General features: G+C 44.0%; 1 protein-coding gene across 2 annotated transcripts in view; it reads left to right on the forward strand.

Annotated features, from left to right (window-relative positions):
* CFAP54 (cilia and flagella associated protein 54) overlaps positions 1–17,236 on the forward strand; it is a 680,590-nt gene that overhangs the window by 523,940 nt on the left and 139,414 nt on the right. For both annotated transcript variants that reach the window (XM_075344744.1, XM_075344743.1), the window contains exon 56: positions 3,116–3,289. In XM_075344744.1, coding sequence (XP_075200859.1) covers positions 3,116–3,289 — 174 coding nt within the window. The remainder of the gene's footprint in view (positions 1–3,115; positions 3,290–17,236) is intronic.

The raw sequence follows: 17,236 nt of genomic DNA on the forward strand, positions 1-17,236 counted from the left end.
ATTCTGTCACCAGGTTTTAGCTACCCCAACTGAGAGCAGCATGATGTAGGAGCAGAGACCATGATTCCAGTGCTGTATCACTTACTGGGCTGCTTGCTGCAGTTGGGATAGAATCACTATTTTCTCTGCAGTAGATCTACCATTTTTTCAGAATGCTGAACAATATATAATCCTGCCCATACCACTTATTAGCAGATATCTGATATGCACAATGCTCACAGAAAGCTGCCAATCAGTGGTGGGGCCAGGGTTACACAAAGTTCATTAATATGGATGACAACATTGCATGAGATAAATAGTCCTCTTATAATAATCTTTTGCTGATAAAGCAATGATTTTATCAAAACTACAGCAAGAAGCAAAGTAAGTAAGACAACACAGGAATCAGGGTCTCTCAGATTAGGTGACAAATTCTCATTAATTGTGGCACTCAGTCAAACAACCTCCATATTTCTTATCTATATGTTGCATATCCCCATGCCTACTACACCATTATGGTATCTCAGGTGACTTTTCAACTGTTTTCATCTGCCTAAATGAGAATGATCGGAATACACATAGCTTCATTCATGGAGTAGTGCATTATTACATACTCTTAAGGCCCCGTCACACACAGAGATAGATCTTTGGCAGATCTGTGGTTGCAGTGAAATCATGGACATATTGTTCCATTTGTACACAGCCACAAACCTGGCACTGATTGTCTAACAATTTCACTGCAACCACAGATCTGCCGCAGATTTATCTCTGTGTGACAGGGCCTTTAAAGGGTTGTTCTCATAATCAGTCATTAAGAGCACAAGGGTCACCTGCCTACAGGTTTCTTGCTTGCTGAGGATTGGTGCACTCCTGATTTATTGGCAGGTTTTGTCATCAGCCAGCTTCAGAGCCACACTTACAAGCTCTGTTGGAAAGAGCTTGTAAACACTTTGCTTCTTGCCTGGGGGACCTGCCAATTTTGGGCAGGGGGCAGTTAACAATAGGATTAAAAATAACTGTTCTTTTCAGAACAGAGATGATTTTATTAAGAAGTAAATTGTAAAGTTGCTTATTTTTAAAAGTAGTTTAATTCAGGATGTTGCAAGAACTCTATCATATTATGAAATGCAAAAGACAGTAGGTCCTAACAAATTCAGGCAGGAACAAATCTGCTGTGACGCAACGCAGAACCAAAAGAATACACGTTAACAGTGAACAGGCAGCATATGAAATAATATACAATGAATATCCTATGTAGGATCTTCTAATTAGATTGTACTGAAGTCTAAAATACGGGTACCATGCTTCTACCGACACTGTATTTTTAGTCAAAGAAATGGACAATCACTGGAAAGAAGCGTGTGCAGCAAATTCATTAGCATTGACTTTGATGTAAGTGTCTCATTTCTCTGCACAAAGAACTGAGAACAGAGCCGTTTTTATTTATAGTCTGTATTATGCCTGAAGACTGATAGATGATCTTGGCCTCTTGCTAATACTAGGCAAATATTGCTATGAGTATAGATTTCTGCATGATCATAGTAAACGTATTTAATATACTCTTGAGATATGCCGTACAAAGGCTGGAAACCTGCAGAATATAGAAACAACTATTTTTGGAGCGTTAGCAGCTGCAGAGCCACAGAGTGCAGACAATTACTATAAATTGATGTGTAAAATGGATGGGAAATGCAAAAAGGAAGAAAGAAAATGTAGACATCAGTATTTACTCACAAATTATAATGTGGTATAACAAATTATATGGATATATAAAGCTCCCTTCATGCTGGTGATGTGGATTCCATTTACTACATCCACCGATAGGTGTTATGGACTTATGAGTCCAACAAACATTATTCAGCAATTATTCAGCAGACTATATTAATTTGACACCCCTGCATGCATAGCCATTGTCACTATGTGACTTGTAGGATAACGAGGGATAGAGGCTGTCCCTCACACTAGGGGGTCGTAATCTCAGGGATACTGCTAATGGTGATGACGCCCGAGTCCTGTTCCTAGCCCTGCTCCTAACCAGACCTTGTCTGATTTCCTCCCTTCCCCTCTGACCAAGGAAGGACTGGGTAGGAGTGTGATGTTAACCCTAGAACGCGCAACCATCTACAATAGAAAAGAAGTAACCTAGCAGGCCTGCGAGGCCCCAGGTATGCGTTCTAGGGTTAAACATAAGAAATTCAGGAGGAAAATGAGAGCTGGAAGGAAACAACAAAAGTCAACTGAGGTAAACACAACTGCATAAAGCAACAAGAACTACAAGCACCAGATAATCTGAGACACCACACCAGCCCAACTAAGACGAGCTATTGCTGGCATAGGTGATAGGACCCATCCAGCATAAATAGGCAGGGAGCAGATGTGATAGGCTCCCTCACAACAGATGACCAAAGAGAGCAAGTAAGCAGACTAGCGAGGATTAACTCTTGCCAGCCTGCCTATGAATCGGCACACAACAGGCCGATGCTGAGTCTGCCTGCATTGCTTCCAGACACCAGAGAATCTCTCAGGCGGAGTGTTAGAATCTGCAATCTGAACAGGATCTGAATCCTCCATGATAGTTGGCAAAGTTAGTGAAAATCTCTGTATGACACCCATAGATGGAAGTTTACCTTCACAATGTATTTTTTTAATTGTTACAATAAATTAACAATCATTTAGCATGTAAATCCTAAATATAAATCTCTTATTATCTTGTGTCTACAGCTCCTCGGGAGGCCTGTGTGTTTTTAACCCTTGAGTTAATACAAACTGTATGTTGGAAACAAGTAGTGGACAGAAAAAAGCATGATCGTAACATCAGACTACACAGATGATTGTTTGTAGTCTGTAACCTTGGAGACACATAAGCCACCATTGCAGCTGTAGAGCTAAAGCAAAAGAAACACAATTAACTAAGTAACCATTGTAAGATTTCATTTTAATAATTCATCAAAAATAAATGCACTGAGAAAATACTGAGAAAATACTTGTAACAAGTGTATCAGCCTAGGACATTATCTGTCTTTTTGTATGATATTTTATAGCAAGTAATGAGGTCTCATAAACAACTTGCTCTGTAAGAGAACACTTTTATACACAACTATTCAATTAAAAAAAGTAGTTTTGTCTTTTTTAACAGAATACCATCCATTTGCTGCAAGGAAAGTGTTTCATGTCTCCCGTAGCCTACTTAACACTGGCTCAAAGCTTGATTCTTTCGGCTGACTTAATGGAAAATAATGAGGATGAACAATTGTTTTGGGCAAAGCAGTTGAAAAATTATAAACTGGCATATGAACTTATCACTAAACAGGTAAATATATCAGTGGACTTAGTTGTATTCTAGAGAGTTAAAGTAGAAAATGCAATAAACTTGTTCAAATATTGATCTATAAATATATGAAAAAGACTGACCTGCACAGCCAACAGGTGTGAACAGGTGCCAGCTGAAAACACATTATAACTTCAAAAATACATACAGCTGCACTCTAGAATGCTAACATTGAATAAGTGAACTCTGGTATTGCATTACTGTTATAGAAATAATTGAAACAAAAAGATATTTAGCTTATGTATTGGCCAATGCATGTGAGCCCGATAACCCCAACAAAGTAATCTCTTGTATACTGGGACCCTAACTTGAAATGCCTCTATCTGGGTTAAAAACCTTCATGTCTGGGCAGATCCTGCTATCAAAGAGGGTGGACACAGCCCGTTTACAGGGCAGGGTGCTAAGTCAGAAAGTAATGTACTACAAATATATTAAAAATATTGATCTATTTTATAAGTGAAATGATTAATGTGGGTCGAAGTCAGAAAGCTGTCCCAATCAGCGGTTATTGCCAGGGAAAGCTAAGGCATTACATGTCATAAAGGGGCACCCTAAGAAGATGCCTATCTCATCATAGGGCATATGTAAAAGAATTGACTCGGTAAGACAGGACCTTTTCTAGGAGAGCGACTTAGGGTACCTGAGTGAAACAGGGCATCGGCCTATGGGCCCCTCGTCATATGGGGGCCTTGCGCAAATGATGAAAAATAATATTGATTTGATATAGAAAGAAATTTACAATCAGCTCTGATGTGCAAGCGGCAGGGAAATGATGTTTCAGCTGTTGACCGGTCTATTCAAGAATTTACGAGTAGTAGAGGAGGTGCATCTATGCAGTTGGGCGTGACAACTGTGTAATTGGCCAGAAGGTCATGTGGGAGTGGAGAATAGGTAAGTGGTAGCGAGTTCTCGTTACTCTAGATCATCATAGGACATTCATGGGTAGAAGCTTTGCGACCCCTGACAAATGTATATATAGGCCTACAGCTGGTGTTAGTTACCTTTTCTAGGTTTCGGTTTGATTAACTTAATTTTTGTTCAGTTTAATAACATTTAATTAGTTTATTAAAATTGTTTTTAGTAAATTTTAAGCCATATTAGGAAAAAATTTACTGGAGGAGGCCAAAAGATGTCAAACTGCCTATGGGTCTTCACAAGTTTATTCCGATACTGACCTGAAAGAAAAGCCCACACAAAACCGGCAGATCTTTACACATTATGACTATTTTTCCTGATTAAAATCAGAGCCATAGCCATGTCTACAATAGCTGATGTGCCATCTAAGATAGCTGTCAAGGCTGACATTACAGGTTACGATATGTGCGCCTTATTAAATTTCAAAGGGCGGATCACAAAAAAAATCTAACATTTCTACGTTTAGCAAATATATGCTATAGATATCTGGAAAGGCAGTAAGTAAAATATGGACATTGCAAAATACACGTCATATAAGAGGAATCTGTACTCAGTCAGCCATAAAATCCTTTATACTGTAAAAGTGTAAAATAGCAATGTCACATATTATGTTTTAAGGTATGAACAATGTCTGCCCGGAGGGCTCTCACTGGGTGGTAAATACCAGGCCGGGTTATGTTCTAATGCATTTCATTGACATTTTCCAACTGTTTCTATGCCGAATCAGGACAGATTACACTAATCTTCACATGTGAGTAACACCGCGCCATTCTTCAATCTGGTATAAACATCCCAAATGTTACTTAAATGTAGTGACTTTTAGACCTCCACTTTATACATTTATTTCTATTGTACATTTACTTTCCGGTTTACTCCCGGATGAACTCTAGTGTATCATCTTCTTATACTTATTCCAATTTTCTATGGTGCTCATCATAGCACAAAATACATGAATAATCTTAGTAATATATTATCCTAAATCTATATCATCTTCCTTTTTATCTTCGGTACATGTCACAGAAGGGCTTTCCTAAAACAATACTTGCATATGGTATATTTGAGAAGACCACTAAGATTTCTGTACTCAGCTGTCTCCATCAAGAATTCATTCATGTTATGTGCAAATGTGCCCTTTCAGTTCCAACCAAAGTGAGGTAGAATGGGGGATCAGAACCCATGTTCTTGTGATTTTAGAGGTCTTAGAACTCCGAGTGATAAGTAATAAAAGTCATTCATAGGAAAACCCCTTAACTTGTGAATGTTATAATACTTTGTAGAGGAAAAAGCAACTACTACTTTTCAAAATCACTTCGACATCTCAATACATGCCGATGAAAGTAAAAAAGATATCACTAGTCACGCAATTGGCTGCAGCATTTTAAAGAGATTTTCAAGCCACTCAATGTGTTCCTATGATCAGAGATTTCTGAGCATTGCAGCACGATATCACATTAGTCCACTAAAATGTGCGGGATATATACAGTTATAATTCAATAGCTATCGCCCATATGGATTATATAGAAGTGTAACCCCAATTACCGACCTTAATGTTGTTTTGTACCAGCAAACCGGTTCTGTAAGAGACAGGTCTAGGGTGTATCCACAATCTCCAGTCCGATCCTGGGTTTGGGTGGCGATAACTCCCATTCAGTATGTTTCAATTAAGAAGATGGAAAGTGTAGTGCATCTCGGCCGTAGGCGAACTCTAGACACTGCTTCAATCTCAAATCCTGTTTTTACAGTGATGTTACTTCAATGGAAAAGTTTAAGGAGCAAAACAAGATCCTACATGTTACAGAAAAGTCGTTTTCCTTCGCTGGGGATTCTATTAGTCCATATTGCTAGTTCCTTTGTATTGGTGCCATTAATCCATATGCATCAATAGTTATTGAATTATATGTACTGACTTGCCCTTGTTAATGTAAAGAAGAGTGTTCACTTTTACTGACAGCAAACCAAACTCTTGAAAACGATGAGGAGTTGACACACAAAGGGCCAGAGTTACCATTTGCATTTTTTTTAATTCCTCTTTCATTTTTCTGTCTTGTGGCATTTGCTGACATTTTTTGCACCAAATTCATGAAAATATCACACACAGTTAATATATTTTTTATTTTTTTTCTTTCACAAAAAGTTGCGCAAAAAGTGCACAAAAATAACTGCCATATATACAATTACACAAGTGTGGGGAACGGAAGTATCTTTGCTACAAATTTTGTGACTTTTTTGAAAGTCGCAAATGATGATTAGGGCGAAAACATCTAGAAAATGTGAACTCTAATCACAATAGCAAATATGAAAAAAAGGTTGAAAATGTATTAAATAGACTATAAAGAGAGGTTCAGCTGAAAGTAATAGGCAAAACAGGCAATACACACCAATGATAGACAAAAAAAGGCACAAATGCATTAATGAATAGTGCCCAAGTATATTTGAAAGTCATAAAACTTTTAATTTGTGTGGTAATTAAAGCATAACCGTCAATATGATGTTATGCATCAATAATACACTGTTACGCCCACCGAGGAGCGGTGAGCGTCCGGAGGTGGACCCACTGGACCCCGAGAAGACGACCAGCAGCGAACCCCTATACAGGGACTGTGCGGTGCCTCCTCAAAGGGACTAGATGCACGGCAGCCAGGAACCGGTAGTAGGAGTCTCTGTAAGGCCATGCGTAGCACGGGTGTGACGTCCGCAGCAGGCAGAACACGGTTATGGCACCGGAGATGTTCACAGCAGGTGGCGTCCACAGTAGGTACGGCACCGGTGACATCAACGGCAGGTATGGCGCGGTGACGTGCACTGTAGGTATGGCCGGTGACGTCCTCTGTAGGTATGGCCGGTGACGTCCACAGCAGGAATGGTACAGTTGGCACTACGGCGAGACAGAGGATTAGAAACAGGTAGATAAGGCATAGATACAAACGATAGTACTCAAGGGCCTGGACATTAGCAATGCACTAATAGGAGCGTTGCTCGGGCGCCTACTGCCAGGGGAGGCGAACTTAAATACCCATATGGTAACAGGTGACCTCTGAGGTCACTTCCAGATAACGGAGCGCTACCATTTTAAGAAAGGGGGTGTGGCCTTGCACGCAGCCTAGAATCACTCACTGCAGATCTGTGTGTGGCCGGGAGACAGGAAGAGGCTGCAGCAGCCCCTGGAGCAGGACGCCCGACCCGGGAGTGAGCAGGACGCACAGCAGGAGCCAAACCAGGAGCAGAGCCTGCAGAGCCATGGGACCGGTAAGAGGAAGGACGTCGCTGCCGGAGGCTGGGATCGGGAGTGCACGTGGGGGCTATGCTGGGGCTGGGCAGATGTGAGGGAGAGTGCCTTCCTCGGGATCTGGCGGGACCAGGCGCTACATACACATGAAAATAAGAATGTCTTACTTGAGATATCTGCTTCTTTTACTCACAATTTGAGTAAAATCTGTATTCATTGAAGACAGATTTCCCCATTACTGATATAGGAAATAACTAGCACTAGCCTAACGGCATTAAAAGATTAAAACAGAAAATATATCTGCAAAGGCACATATACTATATATACATGCAGGCACATATACTATATTTACACGCAGGCACATATACTATATATACACACACACACGCACATGCACTATATATACACACGCAGGCATATGTACTATATACACACATGCAGGCACATGTACTATGTATACACACACAGGCACATGTACTATATATACACACGCAGGCATATGTACTATATATACACATGCAGGCATATGTACTATATATACACATGATGCAGGCACATGTATTATAAATACACACAGGCACATGTACTATATTTTCACTCAGGCACATATAATATATATACACAAAGGCACATATACTATATACAGTTAGGTCCAGAAATATTTGGACAGTGACACAAGTTTTGTTATTTTAGCTGTTTACAAAAACATGTTCAGAAATACAATTATATATTTATAATATGGGCTGAAAGTGCACACTCCCAGCTGCAATATGAGAGTTTTCACATCCAAATCAGAGAAAGGGTTTAGGAATCATAGCTCTGTAATGCATAGCCTCCTCTTTTTCAAGGGACCAAAAGTAATTGGACAAGGGACTCTAAGGGCTGCAATTAACTCTGAAGGTGTCTCCCTCGTTAACCTGTAATCAATGAACTAGTTAAAAGGTCTGAGGTTGATTACAGGTGTGTGGTTTTGCATTTGGAAGCTGTTGCTGTGACCAGACAACATGCGGTCTAAGGAACTCTCAATTGAGGTGAAGCAGAACATCCTGAGGCTGAAAAAAAAAAGAAAAAATCCATCAGAGAGATAGCAGACATGCTTGGAGTAGCAAAATCCACAGTCGGGTACATTCTGAGAAAAAAGGAATTGACTGGTGAGCTTGGGAACTCAAAAAGGCCTGGGCGTCCACGGATGACAACAGTGGTGGATGATCGCCGCATACTTTCTTTGGTGAAGAAGAACCCGTTCACAACATCAACTGAAGTCCAGAACACTCTCAGTGAAGTAGGTGTATCTGTCTCTAAGTCAACAGTAAAGAGAAGACTCCATGAAAGTAAATACAAAGGGTTCACATCTAGATGCAAACCATTCATCAATTCCAAAAATAGACAGGCCAGAGTTAAATTTGCTGAAAAACACCTCATGAAGCCAGCTCAGTTCTGGAAAAGTATTCTATGGACAGATGAGACCAAGATCAACCTGTACCAGAATGATGGGAAGAAAAAAGTTTGGAGAAGAAAGGGAACGGCACATGATCCAAGGCACACCACATCCTCTGTAAAACATGGTGGAGGCAACATGATGGCATGGGCATGCATGGCTTTCAATGGCACTGGGTCACTTGTGTTTATTGATGACATAACAGCAGACAAGAGTAGCCGGATGAATTCTGAAGTGTACCGGGATATACTTTCAGCCCAGATTCAGCCAAATGCCGCAAAGTTGATCGGACGGCGCTTCATAGTACAGATGGACAATGACCCCAAGCATACAGCCAAAGCTACCCAGGAGTTCATGAGTGCAAAAAAGTGGAACATTCTGCAATGGCCAAGTCAATCACCAGATCTTAACCCAATTGAGCATGCATTTCACTTGCTCAAATCCAGACTTAAGACGGAAAGACCCACAAACAAGCAAGACCTGAAGGCTGCGGCTGTAAAGGCCTGGCAAAGCATTAAGAAGGAGGAAACCCAGCGTTTGGTGATGTCCATGGGTTCCAGACTTAAGGCAGTGATTGCCTCCAAAGGATTCGCAACAAAATATTGAAAATAAAAATATTTTTTTGGGGTTTGATTTATTTGTCCAATTACTTTTGACCTCCTAAAATGTGGAGTGTTTGTAAAGAAATGTGTACAATTCCTACAATTTCTATCAGATATTTTTGTTCAAACCTTCAAATTAAACGTTACAATCTGCACTTGAATTCTGTTGTAGAGGTTTCATTTCAAATCCAATGTGGTGGCATGCAAAGCCCAACTCGCGAAAATTGTGTCACTGTCCAAATATTTCTGGACCTAACTGTATACACACAGCTACATATACTATAAATACACAAAGGCATATATATGTTAGGGCCAGGTGGACGGGCGGACCCAGGAGGTGGATCCACTGGGCCGAACACCTTACTGAAGGCAAGGGGTCCGGTAGCCGGAGCACAACAGGTAGCAGGACAGTCCGTTAGAAAGAGTGGAATGTAGAAGTCCCTGGGACCACGGAGTCACTGATGGAAGTCCGGGTGACGGAGCTCAGGTTCGGAGGCCGAGATGTTGTCAGGCAGATTCCGGAACCGATGGAGCGAGAGGACGGATCACCACAGGGATCAGAGATGGTACGGACTGACGGGATGGCAGATAGTCAGCGTTCGGGGTTCGGGAATCGGCAGGACCGGATGGCGAGGCAGGAGCGGCTCTAGAAGAGAGATAGGTAAGTATACCAGCAGAGACAAGGAGACCTGACTCCTAGCTTAGGAAACACGAAGAACAGGCCCCGCCCACTTGGACATTAAACCCCTTTATACCCTGTACCTGTGTGTTCAATATCCTGTCCGTGGACGCTGGCCCTTTAAGAAAGGGTCAATGACCGCACGCGCGCCCTAATGCGCATGCGCGAGGCCCGGGTGCCAGAAGCCAGGGCAGGGAGCGGCGAACAGGAGGCAGGGGAGCCGGGCTGGAGCGAAGCTGCCGGCGGACGCTGGGAGTGGGGACCGGGACGCCTGGGGATCATAGGTGAGGAGGCCTGGGGGCTGTGGAGCGGGGGACGCCGGACAGAGGAGCCGGGAGGCGAGCCAGGGAAGCCGGGGAGCGTGGCAGTGGAGCCGGGGAGCTGGGCAGAGGACCCGGGGAGCGTGACAGTACCCCCCCCCCACGCCCCCCTCCCCGCAACCGGGACAGGAAGGCACGAATCAGAGGAGTACCCACATTCTCCCGGGGTTCCCAGGACCTATCCTCAGGACCATACCCCGCCCAGTCCACCAAGAAGAACTGTCGGCCTCGTACAGTTTTCATGGCCACGATATCCCTTACCGCATAGATGTCATCATCAGCAATAGGAGGAGGAGCAGAACTGGCAGCAGCGGAGAAGGGACCAAGGACAACCGGCTTGAGCAGGGAGACGTGGAAGGAGTTGGGTATCCTCATCGTGGCCGGGAGCTGCAGCTTGTAGGAGACCTCATTGATCTTGCTGAGGATTTTAAACGGCCCGATGTAGCGAGGACCCAGCTTGTATGACGGTAGCTTCAATCGGACGTACTTGGAAGCAAGCCAGACGAGATCTCCTGGAGAGAAACACGGGGGATCCAGACGCCTCTTGTCTGCGTGTCTCTTCATCCGCAGGGAAGCACGTCCAAGGGACGTCTTGACAGAGTCCCAAATTGTTGCAAAGTCACGGGCTACAGCATCAGCAGCAGGGACATCCGAGGAAGAGGATACAGGTAATGGGATGGAAGTCTGAAGTCCGTAAACGACATGGAAGGAAGAGCTGGAGGAGGACTCACTGACGTGGTGGTTATGGGAGAATTCAGCCCAAGGAAGAAGCGTGGACCAGTCGTCGTGATGGGCGTTGACGTAGTGACGTAAGAAGGAGGTCAAGATCTGATTGACTCGTTCCACTTGGCCATTCGACTGAGGATGGTAGGCTGAAGAAAAGTCCAGAGTCACTCCCAGATGTCCGCAGAGAGCCCTCCAGAAGTGGGAGGTGAACTGAGTTCCTCTGTCGGACACAATGTGTGATGGAAAGCCATGCAACCGGAAGATGTGCTGTATGTAGGCGTCAGCGAGTTCCTGGGCTGAGGGCAGTCCAGCCATAGGGACGAAATGAGCCATTTTGGAGAACCGATCCACCACGACCCATATGACTGTGTGTCCGGAGGACAGGGGCAAGTCCGTAATAAAGTCCATTGCAATGTGTTGCCACGGAACGGAGGGTATAGGCAGAGGCAGAAGACGACCATATGGCAGGTGTTTGGGCGTCTTGTTCCTGGCACAAGAGGAGCAGGCTGAGACAAAAGAAGCGACGTCCGTGCGGAGGGATGGCCACCAGTAGTGACGTACAATTGTACTCCATGTTCTCTTCTGACCAGCATGGCCGGCTGTTTTCGAGGCATGGCCCCAGTGCAGCACTTTTTGCCTGTCGGTCTCAGAGACATAGGTCTTCCCGGGCGGTATCTGGGTCAGGGTGACAGGGGCCACCGGAATGATTTTACTAGGACAGATGATGGGTTGGGATGTCTCCTCCTCCTGTTCCATGGGCATGAATGACCTGGACAAGGCATCTGCTCGCACATTCTTGTCCGCGGGTCGGAAATGGAGCTGGAAATCGAACCTGGCAAAGAACAAGGACCACCTGGCTTGCCGTGGGTTCAGCCGCTGAGCGGACCGCAGGTATTCCAGGTTCTTGTGGTCCGTATAAATGATCACGGGGTACACTGCTCCCTCCAGAAGGTAGCGCCATTCCTCCAGAGCCAGTTTGACTGCCAATAGCTCTCGGTCACCGATGGTGTAGTTGCGTTCAGGCGCTGAGAAGCTCTTGGAGAAGAAACCGCAAGTCACCATCTTCCCGGAGGAGGACTTCTGCATGAGCACTGCTCCGGCCCCCGAGGAGGAGGCATCCACCTCCAAGGTGAACTGTCGGTTTAACTCCGGACGCTGGAGCACAGGGGAGGAAGCAAATGCCCGCTTCAGGGAGCCAAACGCGGCGTCGGCCGCAGGTGACCAGTCCTTTGGATTAGCCCCCTTCTTGGTCAAGGCGGAGAGAGGTGCAGTCAGAGCAGAGAAGTGAGGGATGAACTGACGGTAATAGTTTGCGAATCCCAGAAAGCGTTGGATTGCCTTCAGTCCAGAAGGAGGGGGCCAGTTGATAATGGAAGAGACCTTCTCCGGATCCATCTGCAGGCCGGTATCGGAGATCACGTAACTCAGGAAGGGAAGAGAAGACTGCTCGAAGACACACTTCTCGTACTTGGCGTACAGACGATTCGCCCTCAGTCTTTGTAGAACCAGCTGCACGTTCTCTCTGTGGGTCTGGAGGTCCGGAGAAAAGACCAGGATGTCATCAAGATACACCACCACACAGACGTAGAGAAGATCCCGGAACACGTCGTTCACCAATTCCTGAAAGACTGCTGGTGCGTTACACAGGCCGAAGGGCATCACACAGTATTCATAGTGCCCATCGCGAGTATTGAACGCGGTCTTCCATTCGTCCCCAGAGCGGATGCGGACCAGGTTGTAGGCACCCCGAAGATCCAACTTGGTAAACACACGAGCTCCTCTAAGCCGATCAAACAATTCGGGGATGAGCGGCAGGGGGTATTTATTTTTCACGGTGATTTGGTTCAATCCCCGGTAGTCAATGCATGGGCGTAAGTCGCCCTCTTTCTTCTTAACGAAGAAGAAGCCTGCTCCAGCAGGAGAGGAGGATCTCCGAATGAATCCCCTTGCCAGGTTCTCTGTGATGTAGGTAGACATGGCCCTTGTTTCGGCAGGAGACAGCGGATATATCCGTCCTCGAGGTGGTGTAGTTCCCGGGAGCAGGTCGATGGCACAATCATAAGGACGATGTGGCGGCAGTACCTCTGACTCCTTTTTATCAAAGACGTCCGCGAAGGACCAATAGGCCGAGGGCAGTCCCGGTAGGGACTCAGGAACCGGAGGTCGTCGGATGGGCTGTATAGTCTTCAGACAGTTCTCGTGGCAAGAGGAGCCCCATCGGGTGATTTCACCAGTACCCCAGCTGACTGACGGTTCGTGTGTCCGTAACCAGGGGAGTCCCAGCAGGATTTGGTGAGACATGTGTGGGAGGACATAGAGAGCGATGTTCTCGGTGTGCAGGGCACCGATACGCAGTTCCACCGGCTTGGTGATCCACGAGATGGTGTCAGAGAGAGATCTCCCATCCACAGAGGCAATCACGAGGGGTTTGTCGAGTGGAGTAACAGGCACCTGGTACTTATCCACCGTGGCCTGCTGGATGAAATTGCCTGCTGCCCCGGAATCGAGGTACGCCTCGGCCGTGAACCGCGTCTCTCCCGTTGTCACTTGAACAGTCCACGTAACCGGGTCAGAGAGAGTCCCAGCACCTAGGGTGGCCTCTCCTACCAACCCTAGGCTTTGGAGTTTCCCGGCCTCTCTGGACAGGAGCGTAGCAGGTGTGTGCCCTCTCCGCAGTAGAAGCAGAGACCCTTGGCGAGCCGTTCTGCTCGGCGTTGTTCGGACTGCCGCACACGGTCGATCTGCATGGGCTCGTGGACGGAGACACCAGATGACGTTGACTGAAGTACGGCGGGCTTCTGCGGAGGAGATGAATGCCGTATCGAACGTCTCTCACGGGACACCTCTTTGGATCGTTCCTGAAAGCGAAGATCCACTCGAGTCGCTAGGGCAATCAGGGCATCCAGGGTGGACGGCACGTCACGACCAGCCAGCTCATCTTTAATTCGACCCGAGAGACCTTCCCAGAAGGCGGCGGTTAGAGCCTCATTGTTCCACCCGAGTTCCGAAGCCAAGGTGCGAAAACGGATGGCATATTGGCCCACCGTCAGAGTCCCCTGACGTAGCCGGAGGAGAGATGAGGCAGACGCGGAGGCGCGTCCGGGCTCGTCAAAGGTGCCACGAAATGCCTGCACAAGAGACACTGTGGAGAGAGAGCGCAATAGGGTCTTACCCTAAAAACAAATAGGGTGAAAATCACATAGGTTACTCACCAAGTGGAGTTGTGACAGTCACAACCACTATAAGGGCATAGACAATGGGTCAGCGGCAGCAGTTACCCCTTGGATGAAGTAAAATAGTTTGAAGAGAAAAGGGTATTATGGTACCGCGCCAACGACCACTCATGCAGGAGATGAATTTAACGTAACTTTATTCCATGCTCAGGTCTTTTTACGCGTTTCAGGAGGCTATGCTCCCTTTCTCAGGACAATACAGGCACAAGAAACATCAAAATCAACAGACACAGAATGGGCTGAAAACATATACCTTCAAGTGTGACGTCATTGGACCGCCCACTTCAAAAAGAAAAAAATCGGCGGGAATTCTATACATTCACTATGTGACGTAGTAACATGATTTGAATGCAAAACCAACTTATCTTCATTATAGAAATCTCTGTTGAAATAAACATCAATAATCTAGTGTAATAAAAAGGAAAAAAAAAAATTTTTTGAGTACCGTGTATTTATTATTAGTGACAAAATATATAGGAAAAAAGGATAGTGGTAATCACTATGTAAACCGGCAAATAGGGTCAGAAGCGAACCCACAGAAGCATAGAATCAGTCTGTGAACACAAGTGTTTTGGAGGATAAGACCCTTAGGCCAAACAGTGCAGACAGAGGTGAACATAGAAAAAGAAGTTTTATTTCCACAAAGAAGCATCATCTTATAAAAGGCAAAGACCTAGTAGTGCAAGTGAACAAACTGTGAGAGGTCCAGAGTAAAGGAGCTACAGGTATCAGAAGTACTGGGGTCATGAAGTTCAAGACCGTGGGAAAAACACTAATGCGCATGCGGAAAACAAGATAGGAAGCCGGAGTAATGTGCGGGGTCGAGAAAGATCAAAAGCGTGGGAAAAAACACTATTGCGCATGCGGTAGGAAGAAAAAAAGATAGCCGTGTTATGTAGCCACGGGAATCTAATACTGTGCACGAGAACGTACATAAAATTATAAAAAGCACTATAAGGGTGTACCACAACCAGAATTTAAGTGGGAATCAAACCCAGGGAGTTCAGACAAAGGCACATGGACAATTCAAGTCGTAGTACGGCCTGAGCCATTCCCTAGAACTGTCAAAGGGGAACAATTATCTGGATTATCTATTTCCATGGACGAAAGTGCAGACATTATACCAATGTGATGGAAAAAAACCTTTTATAAAAACCAAGATAATCGACTGGTGATCTCAAAGGGTGAATTACACCAAAAAATGCTCCGAAGCAAACCATAAAAATAAATTAAATAAAGGCTTCCACTTGTATATACCTGTGGGACAATCACACACATACGTGTGTGCATATAACACACACACATATACGAGAATTCCTCGAATAAAAACTTATACACAAGGATTATGCAAAGGAGAGGCAGGTGCAGACAAAAATTACATTAATATAAAATATATAAAAAATAAATAAAAATTGTATCATGTTGACATATAAGGTAAGACCTGGTAATTAGCTGGATTAAAACCATTAAGCCAGAAAAACAGGCATTAAAAACAAGAAAACGACAAAATACAACTATACATATAAACCAATTAACAATTATCTGGAAGGATTATTTAAAATGATAGAGCCCAAAAAAACTTAAAACCCTGAATTATCAGGATAAAAAGTGTAAAAAATATATATATAATAAATAATAAAATATATATATATATATATATATATATATATATATATATATATATATATATATATATATATATATATATATAAACATGTGGATACATAGGAAGAAAGATGTGGAAAAACAATATTTGACTAATGGATATAACATTTCATCAATATTTCAATTTAAAAGCCACTAGTGAAAAAGATCGGTTACCTCATTAAGCCCCAACGGTTTAAGCGTGTTAAGTTTGTAGATCCAATAGGTTTCTTTTTTGTTTAGTAATTCATTACGATTAGGAGTGTGTGGGGGTATCTGTTCAATAGGAGTCACTTTTAGGCTGAACTTTTTGTCATGAACCATGGTCATATGCCTAGATAGGCCATGGAGCATAAACCCAATTTTAATATTGTGTCTATGCGAGTTGATTCGGTTATGAAGAGCCTGCGTGGTCCTGCCCACATAACGCATGTTGCAGTCGCACTCGATGAGATAGACAACAAATTCCGATTGACACGTCAAGTGACTCTTAATCGTGAACTCAGTACCTCCTAGAGAAGACCCAAAAGCCACCCTTCTATGTTGTATAGATCTACAACATAGACAGTTTTTCATACCACATTTGAAAACTCCTATAGGTTTATTGATTATCGGTCCTGGGGAAAACGTCCTAAGTCTGCTGGGGGCTAACTGATTCTTTAAACTAGATGCCCTCCTAAACGTAATACCGGGTTTTATTGGGAGAACATCCTTCAAAAAGGGATCATTATGAAGAATGCTCCAGTGTCTTTGTATGATATTTTTTAAGGCCACACCATCCCTACTGTATGTGGTCAGGAAATTTAGGGAAAAACTGGGATCATTTTTAATTTTATTTTTAGTATCTGGATGATTCTTTTTTCCTTTGATTAAATCTATTTGTTGGGACTTTAAATTTTCGTTATAGGCTCTTTTGATCACTGAGTGTGGGTATTTTTTATTCAAAAATCTGTCTTTTAGGACCCCTGCCTGTTCAATAAAATCTTTATTCAGAGTACAATTTCTGCGTATCCTCTGGTATTGATTTCTAGGCACATTTGACAGCCATTTGCAATAGTGATCACTAGTATAATCAATGTATCCGTTGCTGTCTACCTTTTTGAAAAACGTTTTGGTCACAATAGTCCCCTCCTCATGCCTAATGGT

Source organism: Anomaloglossus baeobatrachus, chromosome 4 (assembly GCF_048569485.1).
Source record: "Anomaloglossus baeobatrachus isolate aAnoBae1 chromosome 4, aAnoBae1.hap1, whole genome shotgun sequence".
NCBI lineage: Eukaryota > Metazoa > Chordata > Amphibia > Anura > Aromobatidae > Anomaloglossus > Anomaloglossus baeobatrachus.